General features: G+C 38.6%; 1 protein-coding gene and 1 pseudogene across 2 annotated transcripts in view; one reads left to right on the top strand and one right to left on the bottom strand.

The window, feature by feature from the left end:
* Nucleotides 1-281, top strand: part of UCHL3 (ubiquitin C-terminal hydrolase L3) — a 46741-nt gene extending 46460 nt beyond the window's left edge. For both annotated transcript variants that reach the window (XM_043478058.1, XM_043478057.1), the window contains one exon: nucleotides 71-281. In XM_043478058.1, coding sequence (XP_043333993.1) covers nucleotides 71-154 — 84 coding nt within the window. In that variant the 3' untranslated portion in view covers nucleotides 155-281. The remainder of the gene's footprint in view (nucleotides 1-70) is intronic.
* Nucleotides 282-1722: 1441 nt separating this feature from the next.
* LOC122447255 lies at nucleotides 1723-13524 on the bottom strand (annotated as a pseudogene).
* Nucleotides 13525-15502: the final 1978 nt, after the last annotated feature.

Raw genomic sequence — 15502 nt, 5'->3', positions numbered from 1 at the left:
TTTTATTTATCATTTGTAAGTAAAACACATGTTTTTAAACTGAAAGATTATGTATCTTTTTTCCCTCTAGGATGCCATAGAAGTTTGCAAGAAGTTTATGGAACGTGACCCTGATGAACTGAGATTCAATGCCATTGCTCTTTCTGCAGCATAGCCCGTCCAGAATGGAAACACCAAATACTGTATTATTTGCAACAAAATTAAATTTCCTCTGCCAGACACTAACTCACAAATTTTGATATTTTCATTAACTTGACTGATTAAACTTTATGTGAACTAAACTTTGACTTAATCTGTGTTTTATATTATTTTTTGCCCCAAATTAAAGCTTCTGTTCTTTTTTTCCCTGTCTTTCTTGTGAAGGATTTGCCTTGTTGGATGACTAGCAATATCTTTCTTATTCTCTTTGAATTTCATAGGAGAGTCTGTATTGGTACACAGGCACAATTTCCGTATGCACAGTATGAACATACATATTTATTTAATGGACATCATCATCGATTTGTAATGAGCTGGATACTGTTCTGGGGGCTGGAGTTAACAGTGAACACTATAGCAGGTTCCATAGTCATGAAGCTTATGTTCCTGTGAGAACAGACAAATGATAAGCACATTAATGGGGCTTCCTAGGTGGCTCAAATGGTAAAGAACCCACCTGCTAACACAGGAGACGCAGGCGAGAGAGGCAGATTCAATCCCTGTGTTGGGAGGATCCACTGGAGGAGAAAATGGCAGCCCACTCCAGTATTCTCGCCTGGAAAATCCCATGGACAGAGGAGCCTGGCAGGCTACCATTCTTCGGGTTGTCAAGAGTCAGACAGTACTTTTGAGAATGAACCCTCCACACACACACAGACACACAAGCACATTAATAAGATACATCCCAATAATAACAGCAATGCAGAAAAAGTTAGATTTGTGTTAGTGACTGAGTGGATCCTTTAGGTTATTGTGTTTAGAGAAGGCTTCTGTGAGAGGTAACTTTGAAGTTGAGATCTGAGCAGCTAAACATAGCTAGTCATAGGAAGATGGTGGGGAAGAGTAGAGGGACTATTTACTGCAGAGTTCCTAAAGCAGACAAGTCTTGCTGGGTTTTAGGACCAGGAAAAAAAAAGGTTCATATAACCAGAGCATTGAGAGTAAGGGGGAAAATCCAAGAGAGAGGTCAGAGTTGGAGAGCTTAGTGACACAGGAATACAGGAAAAGGCATTTGCTTAGCACAGGTGTGAAGGTGAGCCATGGGAGTGTTTTACACAGGAAAGTGACCTGGTTTGGTTTATAATTTTAGGTCAGTGATTACTTTGTGGATAATAAATTGGGGGGAGGGGGTAAGAAAAGGAGTAGAGAGACTTGTGAGAAGCCCACTGCTTTAGTTCAGTGACAGATGATGGCTAGGGTCTTAAAATTAGTAGTAATTTGGAGAGAGATCTGGGTAAATTTGGGTGTGTTTTTAATAAGGAACTTGATAGGGTGAAGGTGGAAAGGTATTTGTAGAGTTAGCACGGGGTTGGTGTAATGGTCCATCTTTTTAGGAGAATATTGGTTACACTGTATACATTTAGCAAAACTCATTGAATTGTTACTTCATTGTATATATATTTTACGCTCAAAAAAACAGGGCAGAAATGAACTGGAATGAGAATAGCAGTTAGGAAACAGATTAAATTGATCCAGAATGAAGTTCTGAACCCATAAAGTTGAATGTAGATGTTGATACATGCTTCACTGAGTTGGGGTGGATTCCTGAGGCTGTAACATGAGATAAGTGGTGTTTTAAAAATATGAAACAGGCTTCCCTGATGGTCCACTGGTTAAGACTTTGCCCTCCCAAGGCAGGGTCCGGTGCCTGGTCTGGAGAACTAAGATTTTGCATACTGCACAGCGCAACCAAGAAAAAAAAAAAGGCTAAAAAAGTGTGGATATTTGTATGCGTATAATTAGTTCACTTTGCTACACAGCAAAACTAATACAACATTGTAAACCAACTATATGTCAATTAAAATTAACTTTAAAGGAGATGGTAGGTAACTTGATGCAGGTGTTAGCTAACACTGTGGTAGTAGTGATTTTGCAATACATACGTTAAATACATTGTACAACTTAGAAAAGTAATGGGGCTTCCCCCGTGGTCCAGTGGTTAGGAATCCACCTTGCAATGGAGGAGACACAGATTTGATCCCTGTTCTGGGAACTATGATCCCACGTGGCACAAGGCAGCTAAGCCCAGGCGCCCAACTACTGAGCCTGCGTGCCGTGATTAGAAGCCGGTGGGCTGCAATAAAAGATCCTGCGTGCTGCAGCTAAGATCAGACACAACCTAAAAAAAGACCCTTTTTTTTTTTTTGAAGTGATAGGCTTGTTGAGTACATGGAATCTTTGTTATTCAAAGTGTGGTTACATCAACATTACCTAGGGAACTTGTGAGACTGAATCAGAACCAGTGTTTTAAGATCCCTGAGTGAGTCATATTAAGTTTGGGAAGCACCAGATTAGAAAAAAATTGACTATAAGTCATTTTGGACCTGTCTATTAAATTTACTACCCAAATATGTTGAAGAGGGCCTGAATGAAATGTTGGCAGTAAAGATGAAGAAAAAATCGGAAACAGTTCTATAAATGGATGGCATATAGAGACGATGCTTTGTCATGCCAATAACAACAACCAAGTGTTCTGCTTTTTTTTTTTTTTGTTATACTGTTTGCATTTTGTACACACACTTGTCTTGTATATCATCTTAAATATTTTAAATATTCCTAAGCAGTGTTCTGCCTGTTGCCTTGCTGGGTTTCTCCTATATAATTTCTTAGTTCTTAATGACATATTAGCAAGAATTTATGTAGTTTCTCAAAGTTTTCTAGGTTGAACACTAACTTTAAAAAAATGTTAATATTTTTTATTGTTATATTTGATTTACAGTATGTTTTAAGTGTATGGAGCTTCTCAAGTGGCTCAGTGGTAAAGATCCTGCCAATGCAGGAGACGCAAGAAACATGGGTTTGATCCCTGGGTTGGGAAGATGCCCTGGAGTCGGAAATGACACCCCACTCTAGTTTTTTTGCCTGGGAAATCCCATGGACAGAGGAGCCTGGTGACTACAGTCCATGGAGTTGCAAAGAGTCGGACATGACCGAGCAACTGAGCATGTTTTAGACGTACAACATGATTCGAAATCATAGATTACACTCCATTTAAAGTTATCCTAAAATATTTGTTACATTTCATATGCTGTACAGAATATCCTTATAGCTTATTTATTTTACACATGAGAGTCTCTTAATCCCTATTCCTATCTCGCCCCTCCTCCCTTCCCTCTCTTACTCCCAACTGATAACCACTAGTTTGTTTTGTGAATCTTTTTCTGTTTTGTTATATTCATTCCTTTGTTTTATTTTTTTTTAGATTCCACATATCAGTTATAACACAGAGTATTTGTTTTTCTCTGTCTGAAATTTCACTAAACATAATACCTTCTAGGTCCATCCATGTTGTTGCAGATGGCAAAATCTCATCCTTTTTGGCTTAATAGTATTCTGTTGTATAGATACCACATCTTCTTTATCCATTCATCTGTTGATATGCAGTTTGGTTGTTTCCATATCTTGGCAACTGTAAATAAAGCTGCTATGGATATTGGGGTGCATTTATTTTTTGAATTAGTGTTTTTGTTTTCTTCAGCTATACATTCAGGAGTGGACTTGCTGGATCATATGGCAGTTCTATTTTTAGTTGTTTGAGGAACCTCCATACTGTTTTCCATAGTGACTGCACCAATTTACATTCCCACCAACAGTGTATGAGGGTTTCCTTTTCTCCACATCCTCACCAACACTGGTCATTTGTGGTTCTTTTCATGGTAACCACTCTGACAGGCATGAGGTGATATCTCATTGTGGTTTTCAATTGTGTTTCCCTGGGCTTCCCAGGTAGTCCAGTGGTGAAGAATCAGCCTACCAGTGCAGGAGATGCAAAAGACAAGAGTTCAATCCCTGGGTCAGGAAGACCCCCTGGAGAAGGAAATAGCTACCCACTCCAGTACTTTTGCTTGGAAATTCCCATGGACAGAGGAGCCTGGGCTAAAGTCCCTTGGGTTGCAAAGAGTAAGGGATGACCAAGCACAGCAATGCAAGCAACGCTGAGCACCTCTTCATGTGTCTGTTGACTATTTGTATGTCTAGTTATGAGTCATTTCTGCATGTTGCTGTCAAGGACCATAATATGTTTTGGGGAAGTGAGATTAAAATGAAACTTTAAATGTTTTTCTTGGTGGACTTTTAAGAGCTGACTAAACATCATCTTTCACCGGCCATAGTGATTTGCTTTAAATTACTGAATCAGAGGAAATTTATGAACTCTACAAGGTTTAACTCCTAATATTTTGTGTTCATTTGTGACTAAAACAAAAGTTGTCTGTGTTCTCTGGTGAATCAAACTTTGCGTGTGTGCATGCTCATTTGCTTCAGTGGTGTCTGACTCTTTGTGACCCCATGGACTGTAGCCCGTCAGGCTCCTCTGTGCATAGGATTCTCCAGACAAGAATACTGCAGTGGGTTGCCATGCCCTCCTCCAGGGGATCTTCCTGACCCAAGGATCAAAACTGCTTATCCTGCATCTCCTGCATTGCATGTGGATTCTTTACCGCTGAGCCACAGGGGAAGCCCCTATATCTTAAATGAAAACCATATATAGTATATGTAATTAAATTATATCTTTAATTCAGTGTAAGAGTTATTTAAACAAGCAAATCTGATTTAAATTTAATTTCCATCTTAGATTTGTGTACAGACAGTGCTTGTTAGGTAAGCTCTATAGCTGGGCTGTGTGCAACAAACCTGCTTATTTCATTTAATGAAAATAATATAGTTTAAAAGAGACTTTAGCCATTAATGTTTAACTACTACTGTAGTTTTCAAAAGAAGCATCTATAGGCTTAAGAGACATATATTGATGCTTGTAGAAAATTGCAAAGAGGCATAGTTTAATTACTTTTAAAAATACTTTTAATAACTTTTAAAAACTTTTCTATTTATAGAAATTATTTCTTCTAGGGAAAGTTTATATTTATGTATATAGGTGTATTTGCATGGGTGTGTATAAATTATCTGGGAATTAACAAGTATATATGTGTATATATTTACATATATATACACATACGTGCATGTATATATGTACATACACATTCATATCTTGAATAGGAAACTAACTTTGGTCTAAAATTCTGCACATTATAATGGAAAATCCCTGACTGAAGTTAAAGTAAAACCACTCTGAAAAGTGTGTAATCATTGTAAAGGTTTTTAGAGCTAATTTAGATGGACTTGTCCCCATGTAAATGTTAGTAATGTTTTAATCTTATGAAATTTTCTAGTAAAATCTTAGATTCCTTATGCTCTCAACAAGATTACTACCAAAAACCAAATGTGGAATATACTGAGTTTTCAGATAGCAGAAAATAAGTTTTGTCATTTCCACTGTTTCTTTTGATTTCAAATTTTGACCCCTTACATGTATTGCACGTCTACATTCTAAGTTGCTCAGTCATGTCTGACTCTTTGCGAACCTATGGACCATAGACCGCCAGGCTCCTCTGTTCATGGGATTCTCCAGGCAAGAGTACTGGAGTGGGTTGCCACACCCTCCTCCAAGAGGTCTTCCATGCCCAGATATTATACAGGAGGCTTTGTAGACAACAAATTCTATAAGTTTTGAGCATTAATTTCCTGTCTAGTGGATAGCATGGTTGGGAATCCTTGATTTAGAGGCACTGAATATACATAATCAATAATAAAAGCTATTTTGCAAAATGAATGATTTAATATAGTGATTTTAATATGCATAGAAATATATAGTAAAGCCATTCTAATCTATAAAACGGATAAGAGTGTAATTAAATTAAAATAAAAACCCACATGTTCAAGAATAAGTCCCCAATGATATGAATGATACATTTTAGTTCATTCAAAATTATGCCTTTATAACATGTAAACATGGTTGGTACTTAAATAACAGTTATATTCAATAGTTTATTCTTTAATAGCTAAAGGATAGGAGCTCTGTCTTACACATGTTCAGTGAGGACAAGATGAAAACAAATTGCCTGAAATTTTATTTGTGTCTTAAACATGACAGAGATCAAATTGCCAACATCCATTGGATCATAGAAAAAGCAAGAGAATTCCAAAAGACTTCTGCATCCTGGACTACGCTAAAGCCATTGACTGTGTGTATCACAAAAAACTGTGGAAAATTCTTAAAGAGATGGAAATACCAGACCACCTGACCTGCCTCTTGAGAAATCTGTATGCAGGTCAAGAAGCAACAGTTAGAATTGGACATGGAACAACAGACTGGTTCCAAATCAGGAAAGGAGTACGTCAAGGCTGTATATTGTCACCCTGCTTATTTAACTTCTAGGCAGAGTACATTATGTGAAATGCCGGGCTGGATGAAGCACAAGCTGGAATCAAGACTGCCGGGAGAAATATCAACAACCTCAGATATGCAGATGACACCACCCTTATGGCAGAAAGTGAAGAAGAACTAAAGAGGGTCTTGATGAAAGTGAAAGAGGAGAGTGAAAAAGCTAGCTTAAAATTCAACATTCAAAAAACAAAGATCATGGCTTTTGGCCCCATCACTTCATGGCAAATAGATGGGGAAACAATGGAGACAATGATAGACTTTCTTTTCTTAGACTCCAAAATCACTGCGGACGGTGCCTGCAGCTATGAAATTAAGACACTTACTCCTTGGAAGAAAATCTATGACCAACCTAGACAACATATTAAAAAGCAGAGACATTTCTTTGATGACAAAGGCCTGTATAGTCAAGCTACGGTTTTTCCAGTACTTATGTATACAGATGTGAGAGTTGGACCATAAAGAAGGCTGAGCACTGAAGAATTGCTTTCAAACTGTGGTATTGGAGAAGGCTCTTGAGAGTCCCTTGGACTGCAAGCAGATCAAACCAGTCAATCCTAAAGGAAATCAATTCTGACTATTCATTGGAGGGACTGATGCTAAAGCTGAAGCTCCAATACTTTGGCCAACTGATGCAAAGAGCTAACTCATTGGAAAAGACCTTGAATCTGGGAAAGATTGAAGGCAGGAGGAGAAGGGGACGACAGAGGATGAGATACTTGGATGACATCACCGACTCAATGCACATGAGTTTGAGCAAACTCCAGGAAATTGTGAAGGACAGGGAAGCCTGGTATGCTGCAGTCCATGGAGTCATGAAGAGTCAAATAAGACTGAATGACTGAGCAGCAACAAAACATGAAAGACTTGAAGCACATGCAAAAGTTGTAAATTTAGACTATTATTTTAAAATGTGGTAAAACCTATCTGCTGAAAAGTTACATTGCATATTGACAGTTTACCTATATTAGAAGATGAACAAAAAACTGCATTTGAATTTTCCTTAGGGTTCAGTAGTAGAAAGTTATTTTTCTTTATTCTGCCATGCATACTAAGTATTTGAAGGCAGAGGTTCCTCCCATCCTCCACCACCACCACTATAGAAGTATACACATTTGATAATAGTGTATACAGTTAATGGGAATGTTACATTGTCCATCTTTTTTTTTTAACCACTGAGACCAAAGAATATTTTGCGGTCTGGGTATAATTTAAAAGATGCATTCTTATGAAGAACTGATTTCTTTTATAAACAAAATGCACATGCCTTAAATATTTCTTCATTTTAACATGTGAATATTTGACTTCACAGCTATATTCTGGTGTGACTTAATAATCAGCTATGTATGAAGTATTCAAGATAAGAGTACACAGTGCTGGTTCTATTTTAGTGATTTTACAAAATACAACTTGTGGGCAAAATCAACATGGAATATTTAAAGCCATTCACTTTACTGTTTTTGTTTTTACCTTGCGTTTTTCCATTTTCAGAATCCATGCATCTTATTTGCTATAAGGATTCCAGTGGAGGCTCTTAATTTCCCAAGGCTAGTAGTCATCTAGTGTTTCCTTACTGTGCATGGAATGCCTTGAGAAAGTGATTTCTTTAGCTAAATTAATAAAAATGGGAGGGAAAATGCTTAGGCCAGTTTATTCATATCCCTCCAATATAATTCTATAGTTGATAGCTATGTAGATATTGAGGATTTTTTCAGCAACTAACCTGGTTCTAAAACGGGATCCAATTACTCTCAAACATTTCTATCTTAGAAGCCTTAACACGTAAAATTTTGAGGAGCTCAGAGGACTTTATTTTTTTTTTATCACTGATTGTCAACTCTTTATTATTTTTCTTTTCTCTGTAGTTCTTAACCAGTTGGGCACCCACTACCGCACCACTGTTGATGTCATCTATGATGTCGTGAGGGTGGTGACCATCAGCATTGCAGCCCACAGACTGACCAGTTGCCAGGATCTCTTTCATGGTTCCAGAGAGTTCTCTGGATAGAGACTGATGCCATATCTGCTGGGCAATGTTGATCATCTCATCGAAAGTGACGTTTCCACTGTGCTTAACGTTTTTCTGCTTCTGTCTCTTGGCAGTTCCTTGAGGGCTTTGAGAAGGGCAGAAGCAGAAGGTACCACCTCAGTCTGGGCCTGTCTGTTCTGAATTGTCATTTTCATTTTAATCCTCAGACCCTTCCAAACACCAGTTGCCTTGGTGGTGTCACCATCAACCGCTTTTGGAGACAGACCCAGGGGCCCGATCTTGGGGGCCAGGGCAGACACGACGCCAACTTCTCCACCAGTACACCGCAAGTACACGACTTTGACCTCACTGGACTTGGTGGCTCAGCTGGTAAAAAATCTGCACCCAATGCAGGAGACCTAAGTTCAAACCCTGGGTCAGGAAGATGCCTTGGAGAAGGGAATGGCAACTCACTCTGGTATTCTTGCTTGGAGAATTCCATCCTCAGAGGAGCCTGGCAGGCTACTTTGTGACCCCATGGGGTCGCAAAGAGTTGGACACGACTGAGTGACTAACACATGCTTAGCCAATATGGTGGAGGCGGGCTGGTGTCAGGTGAACCCAGATTCCTGACCACCGAAGAAAGTTGCACCTTTATTTCCTCTGAGCCGAAAGTCGAAAGCCCAGAGGAACTTTATAAGTTATATCAGTTGATTTGTAAGTCATGAATTTAAGTCATAATTTTAAGAATATTGATGTATTTTAAAGTAAAAATAAACACCTTACAAGTTAACAGATAACATTTCGATTAAAATAGCTATTTCCTTTAAAAAGGTTAGTGAGAAGAGTAGTATTGTTTTGCATTTAACAAAATGCAAAATCTCTTTGATGTCTGACCTAGGAAGACAACTGGAGTCCCCTAAATAATGAAAGAAAAGTGCTTACTGAAACTGGTGATTTAGGGAGTCGGTGGTGATCTATGTCAAAACAATTTTGAAGATACTCATTCGAAGGCAAAGACAGTGTTTCTTGTACATCATTTTATCCTGAGTCTGGTTCAGTGCTTCGTATGTAGTAGACACCAGATGATATCCAGTAGGTGACTGAACCATCCTGCAGTGGGTTGGGATATGAACAGAGGGTGAAAATACAGATTCAAGGGGCACAGACACCACCTTCAAGGCACTTGGTTGAGAAAAGGAGCAAAACGGGATCATAGCTGGATTCAGGGCTGGATCAGAGAGGGTTGTTTTTTGTTGTTGTCATTTATAAGAGTGTTTCTACGTGAGGAATCAAAAACATCAGAGAGAAACTGAGAACACAGCAAAGAAGTGAGATGACTGGGGACCGATGAGGGGTGGGGGAGGATAAGATATTCATCATCCAGCAGAGCGTTTCATACTTTAATGAGTATATGAGAACCTAGATCTTCTTAAAATGCAGATTCTGAAATTGTCTGTTTCTAATGAGTACCTGGGCTGCTGGTCTGAGGACCTCACTTTGAGGAGGGAGATTCTAGAGCTCAGATGCAGAGGTGAACCTTGGAGGAGGAGCAGAGAGCTCTTCCATTGAATCTAAACATCCAGGCTGATGGAACTTTTTTAAGAGAGATTTTTTTCCCCTCTAATATCCAGCTAGTACCCTTTTCCTTTCTAAAGTCCCTTTCTAATAGTTTCGAATTTCAGTGTTCTCACAATGTTTGATGGATAGCAAGATACTGAGGTTATGGCATAAAATGCAGTGGTTCTACTATTTTTAAAATGAGACGTTACTAGGATCACTAACAATTATCTAAGTATCATTGCTTCATAAACAGAGCTCAGACTTTGGTGTTAGACATGGTTTAATTCTTGGCTCTGACTAAGTGGTTTTAGGCAAACTATTAACATCTTAAGTAGGAGGACTTTCACGCAATTTTTTTTTTTTGTCTCTTTGTGAGAATTACGTATGTATCAATAGTACATAAAGACCAGCACACAAGAAGTGGTGGCTATCATTATCACAGTCACGCCACAAGTGCATTAGGCTGCATTGAATATAATTTCAAAGTTGGTTTCATAAATTATCAGATTTATCTAATTTTTCAAAGAATTTAAATAACAAGGTGGAATGAACAGATCAGGCTTTGTTTCTATGCACAAGAGAACTGTGCATATTTCTTCTGTAACTCAGACATGGTTTAACTTAAAAAAAATCTCAAAATAGCTCAAGTTAGCAGGCATGCAATTTTAGCAAGGTTGATTGGAATTTTGGCCTTTCCTGTAAGACTAAGCATACTGCTCATTAGAAAACATTTTTATCTGAATCTTTTATTCTTAGGGGCCAAGAATGCTGTTTTTCTTTGATAACTAGGTTTACAGAAGGTAAATCACCTTAATTAATTATTTCAACATTTCAAGTTATTATTCATTCTTCATTTACAGCTATTTGAATTTTGATAAATTTCAATATAGTCACAAAAGAAAATATATTCAATATAAGGTTATGATATCAACCTATTTTAATTTTAATTACAACTGCTATGAAGAAAGGGCTTCCCTGGTGGCTCAGAGAGTAAAGAATCTTCCTGCAATGCAGGAGACCTGGGTTTGATCTCTGGGTGGGGAAGATCTGCTAGAGAAGGGAATGGCAACCCACTCCAGTATTCTTGCCTGGGAAATCCCAGGGACAGAGGAACCTGGTGGGCTATAGTTCATGGGGTCACAAAGAGTCGAATGCACCTGAGTGACTAACACTTCTTCACTTTCTTACGAAGAAAATGTGGATAGACAATATTTCCACTTTTCACATTTGGACTTCCTCTGCTGAGAACACAGCTCTGAGCTCTGGGAATTGAAGGTGACTGATCTGGGAATTGAAGGTGATCTGTGGGGGCTGGCTGGATCTCAGGGAGGGATCCGGAAGTACAGAAAGTAATAGTTTCTTTCTCTGTTGCTTTGAAAGCACCAAGAAGTAATGTCTCCATTTGTTTATTTTGTTGTTGTTGTTTTATTTTTAATGCTCAGTACTAGGCCTTAAAAAAAAATTTTTTTTTTAAAATTATTTACTTAGCTGCATTGGGTCTTAGTTGCGGCATGCACGATCTTTGTTGCATCATGCGGGATCTTTCATTGTGGTGCGCATGCACTCAGCTGCCCTGTGGCCTGTGGGATCTTAGTTCCCCGACCAGGGATCAAACCTGCATCCCCTGGATTCTTAACCACTGGACCTCCTGGAAAGTTCCTTCATTTGGTTTTCTTTAGGAAACACATGCAGAGGGAAAAGAGGAGGTTCGTAGAAGGTTAAAAAAATAAATAAATTGAGATTTATTGAGATAAATTTAAGTCAATTTTCCAGACTATCCCCAGGCACATTTTACCAGAACTTTTATTGTTGGTATTGCAAATATTTAGCTCTCCCTTATCAATCTTATAACCATTGTTATCTCTTGCATTGGTAGAATATGCCTGGATGGTGGGAAGTATTCATGTAGGACAATGCTGTATTGAAGCTGGTAGCATGCTTTCATGTACAAGGTGATGAGGAGATGCAGAAACGTCAGCCAAGCTACTTGATGACAGTTTTAGTTGAGGTCTGTGGGCCCAGTGTTATTAAGATCCTGCTTGACTTGACTTTGAAAAGTTTTTCTCATTCTTTTTCTAAATCTTATAATTGTCTGTTAAAATACTGCCTTCATAATTCATGCTCCTACTCTAATCATGCTTTTAAGAACTTTAAGAATTATAAGCCCAGGGATCTTTTCAAAAGGATCAGACTAGAAATGGATGTTTCTGGTGAGTGTCATGTTAATTTACAACCACTGTCCTAACCTGACATTAGATCTATCCAACAGATATGGCAATAAACATGGAGGATACTGATATCTGATTCTGAAAAATTTAGTTATTCACAAGAATTTATTTTCTCCACTGTGTTGGCCAAATATGTCAGGATAGCAATCAAAAGTAGATCTGAAAATTTATAGCTCCTGTTCTTTTAATTTAGCATCCAGTAAACTTTTCTGTCAGTGAGGGCTTAAAGAACAAAACACTTCATTGGCAAAGAATTTTTCCTGCGGGATTCTGTTGCAATTATTTTGCAAATGATGTGAAATTTCTACAAGCCACTAGAAGAGCAGAAATAATCTTATCTCTAAAATTTGAATTAAAGTCAAAATACTCCTAGTATTTTTTCAGGTTCATATTTGTGTTTGACTTTTGAGGGACCAGTGTTTATGTATCTTGGTATCTCTGCTAGCTAACAACTCAATAAATTTTTTTGTTGTTCAATAAATATTTGCTGATTAATTAATTTTATTTTTTCACCCATGTTTATGTTTTAACTTTCCTAGTCATGAATTTTTATACAGTTATAAATTTGGATATTAAAAGAAATTCTGGAAGGACAAATCCTATTAAGGTAAAATTTTTCTCTAATTTCTAAGGTAGAATCAGAAAAAGTTAACTTATTAAAATAATTATTGGTAACTTATTGCAGGTGTTGTCAAATAAAACTTTTCTTTCAAAATGGTGAAAAGTTTGGCTATTGGAATTTATCAATTTAGACTTGTTTTTATATATGTTACAGGAAAATAAAAGCTATTGAAAATTTGGCCATGGTATAATGATTAATAAGATTTTAGAAAGTGAAGTAATAGGTAAATAACATTCTTCTGGCCTATTCCACCACTAGGAGAGTAAAATCAGTTAATAAATGCATACGATCCCCAGATATCTCTTGAGTACTCCTAAATCTTTGATCTTTTGGTGTTACAGCTCTTTTAATTTTCAAATACAATGCCTTGAACAACCATCTCAGCTTCCACAGATATCTCCAAGAATTCTTTTTAAAAATTAAAAAAAAAAGTTTATTTGGTTGTGTTGGGTCTTAGTTACAGCATATGAACTCTTAGTTGCGGCATGTGGGACCTAGTCTGACCAGGGATCAAGCCTGGGCCCCCTGCATTGGGAGCGAGGAGTCTTAGCCAATAGACCAGCAGGGAAATCCTCCAAGGATTCTTAAGAGTGAACATATCTCCAGATTTCTCTGGTTCAGCTGTATACTTCTGCAGAATTCTCACTGCCGGTTTCAGTCTCTCAACTGCGCCAGACACTCACCTTTCCCAGGTAGCACTTTGCTTCACGCAGAGCATTACCATGCCCTCAAGACACCACTAACAAAGCTGTGTATCCAACTTTGCTGAAGGTTTCCACACTTCAGAAGAGAATTAGAATACAAAAATGTTCACTACTGCCTTAAACCTATACTTTGAATACAACTATTTCTGGAACCTAAATGCTTCTGGAAGTTAAACACTTTATAGGTTAATCAGCTTCCCAGCCTTTCTGCCCTACCTCAAAGACCACCCTGTTCTCATTTGTTGGAGAAATACTTTTCATAAATGTTAATATTTCCCAAGGCCAAATTCATGCCAGCTTAAGAATATTGCACTCACTACCTATGGGAGTTGGTTTCTCTCTAGGACTCACCAGATATCCCTAGACACAAGAAGGCACACAGAAATACATCTTCTAAGGTTTGGTTTGTAGTGAAAGTGGTGGAGGTGGTGATAAATATTTCTAACAGAGCAATACCGGATGGCTGTTGGCATAACAAATTCTGTTTCTACCGAGGTTTCTGGGCCAGTAGGAAGTAAGCTAACTCCTTCCTATGTCTTTTGATCTCCTCTGGGTCCCTTCTGGGTAAAACACACTCACCGAAGATCTCTCAAGTTTGAACAATTTTTCTCAGGGACTAGACCATCTAAGTGCATATTATAGAAAGGAAATACATCTCTAAAGCCATTACTTTGCTGACAAAGGTCCATCTAGTCAAAGCTATGGTTTTTCCAGTAGTCATGTATGGATGTGAGAGTTGGACCATAAAGAAAGCTGAACGCTGAAGAATTGATGCTTTTGAACTGTGGTGTTGGAGAAGACTCTTGAGAGTCCCTTGGACTGCAAGGAGATCAAACCAGTCCATCCTAAAGCAGATCAGCCCTGGGTGTTCATTGGTAGGACTGATGTTGAAGACTGAAGCTCCAATACTTTGGCCACCTGATGTGAAGAACTGACTCATTGGAGAAGACCCTGATGCTGGGAAAAATTGCAGGCAGGAGGAGAAGGGGACAACAGAGGATAAGATGGTTGGATGGCATCCCTGAGTTTGAGCAAGCTCAGGGAAGCCTGGCGTGCTGCTGTCCATGGGGTGGCAAAGAGTAGACACGACTGAGCGACTGAACTGAACTGAACTGAAAGCCAATACATCTCACGAAGAATTTTTCCTGACGGTAGTAAACAGCATTCTACATTTTACACAGCAAAGTTGCAGGGCCTTTCCCCCCCTACTTTTCTTACCTAGGTCATGACCAGAGGTCTATGTCTGAAAAAATAAAATAGCACCTATTATAATACTTTTTCAAGTAACAGAGCCATAGACCCCTGATCACTACCTCTATTTATTCAAAGATCCAACAGAAGATATCTGATGTGTGTAATCTATGGGGATATGTGTGTGTGTGTGTGTTTGTGTGTGTATATATGTAAAGTTCTGTGTGTGCTAGGTCGCTCAGTCATGTCCAACTCTCTTTGGCCCCATGGGCTGTGGGGCTCTCTTCGGCCCCACCAGGCTCCTCTGTCCATGGGATTTCCCAGGCAAGAATACTAGAGCAGGTTGCCATTTCCTATTCCAGAGGATCTTTCCGCCCAGGGATGGAACCCGAATCTCTTGTGTCTCCTGCATTGGCAAGCGGATTCTTTACCACTAGCACCACATGGGAAGTCCATGTATAGTCTTGATTCAAATCAAAGTCTTAGGCAGTGTTTCCTGCCCCACTACTCTCTACCCACCAATTACTTGTCTAAGCAGAAATGGAGCTGTGGGTATGTGACTTCTTTCCCTGTTTCTGGAAAACCCATGTTATGGATATACGTGTGTGTGTGTGGATATGTGTGTGTGTGTGGATGTGTGTGTGTGTGTGGATATGTGTGTGTGTGTGTGTGTGTATGAAAGCTTCAGTTACATAGGATTGAAATAGTTTGGCCTGACTGGTCTATTTCTGTCCACAAGTGTCCATGGTACTTGGATGGACCATTCTTAGTCCAAGAACTCCTGGTAGACTGATGATTTACCTCAGA

This window comes from Cervus canadensis, chromosome 9 (assembly GCF_019320065.1).
Source record: "Cervus canadensis isolate Bull #8, Minnesota chromosome 9, ASM1932006v1, whole genome shotgun sequence".
NCBI lineage: Eukaryota > Metazoa > Chordata > Mammalia > Artiodactyla > Cervidae > Cervus > Cervus canadensis.
The sequence above is the reverse complement of the archived record's forward strand: the minus strand, read 5'-3'. Positions and strand labels throughout refer to the sequence as shown.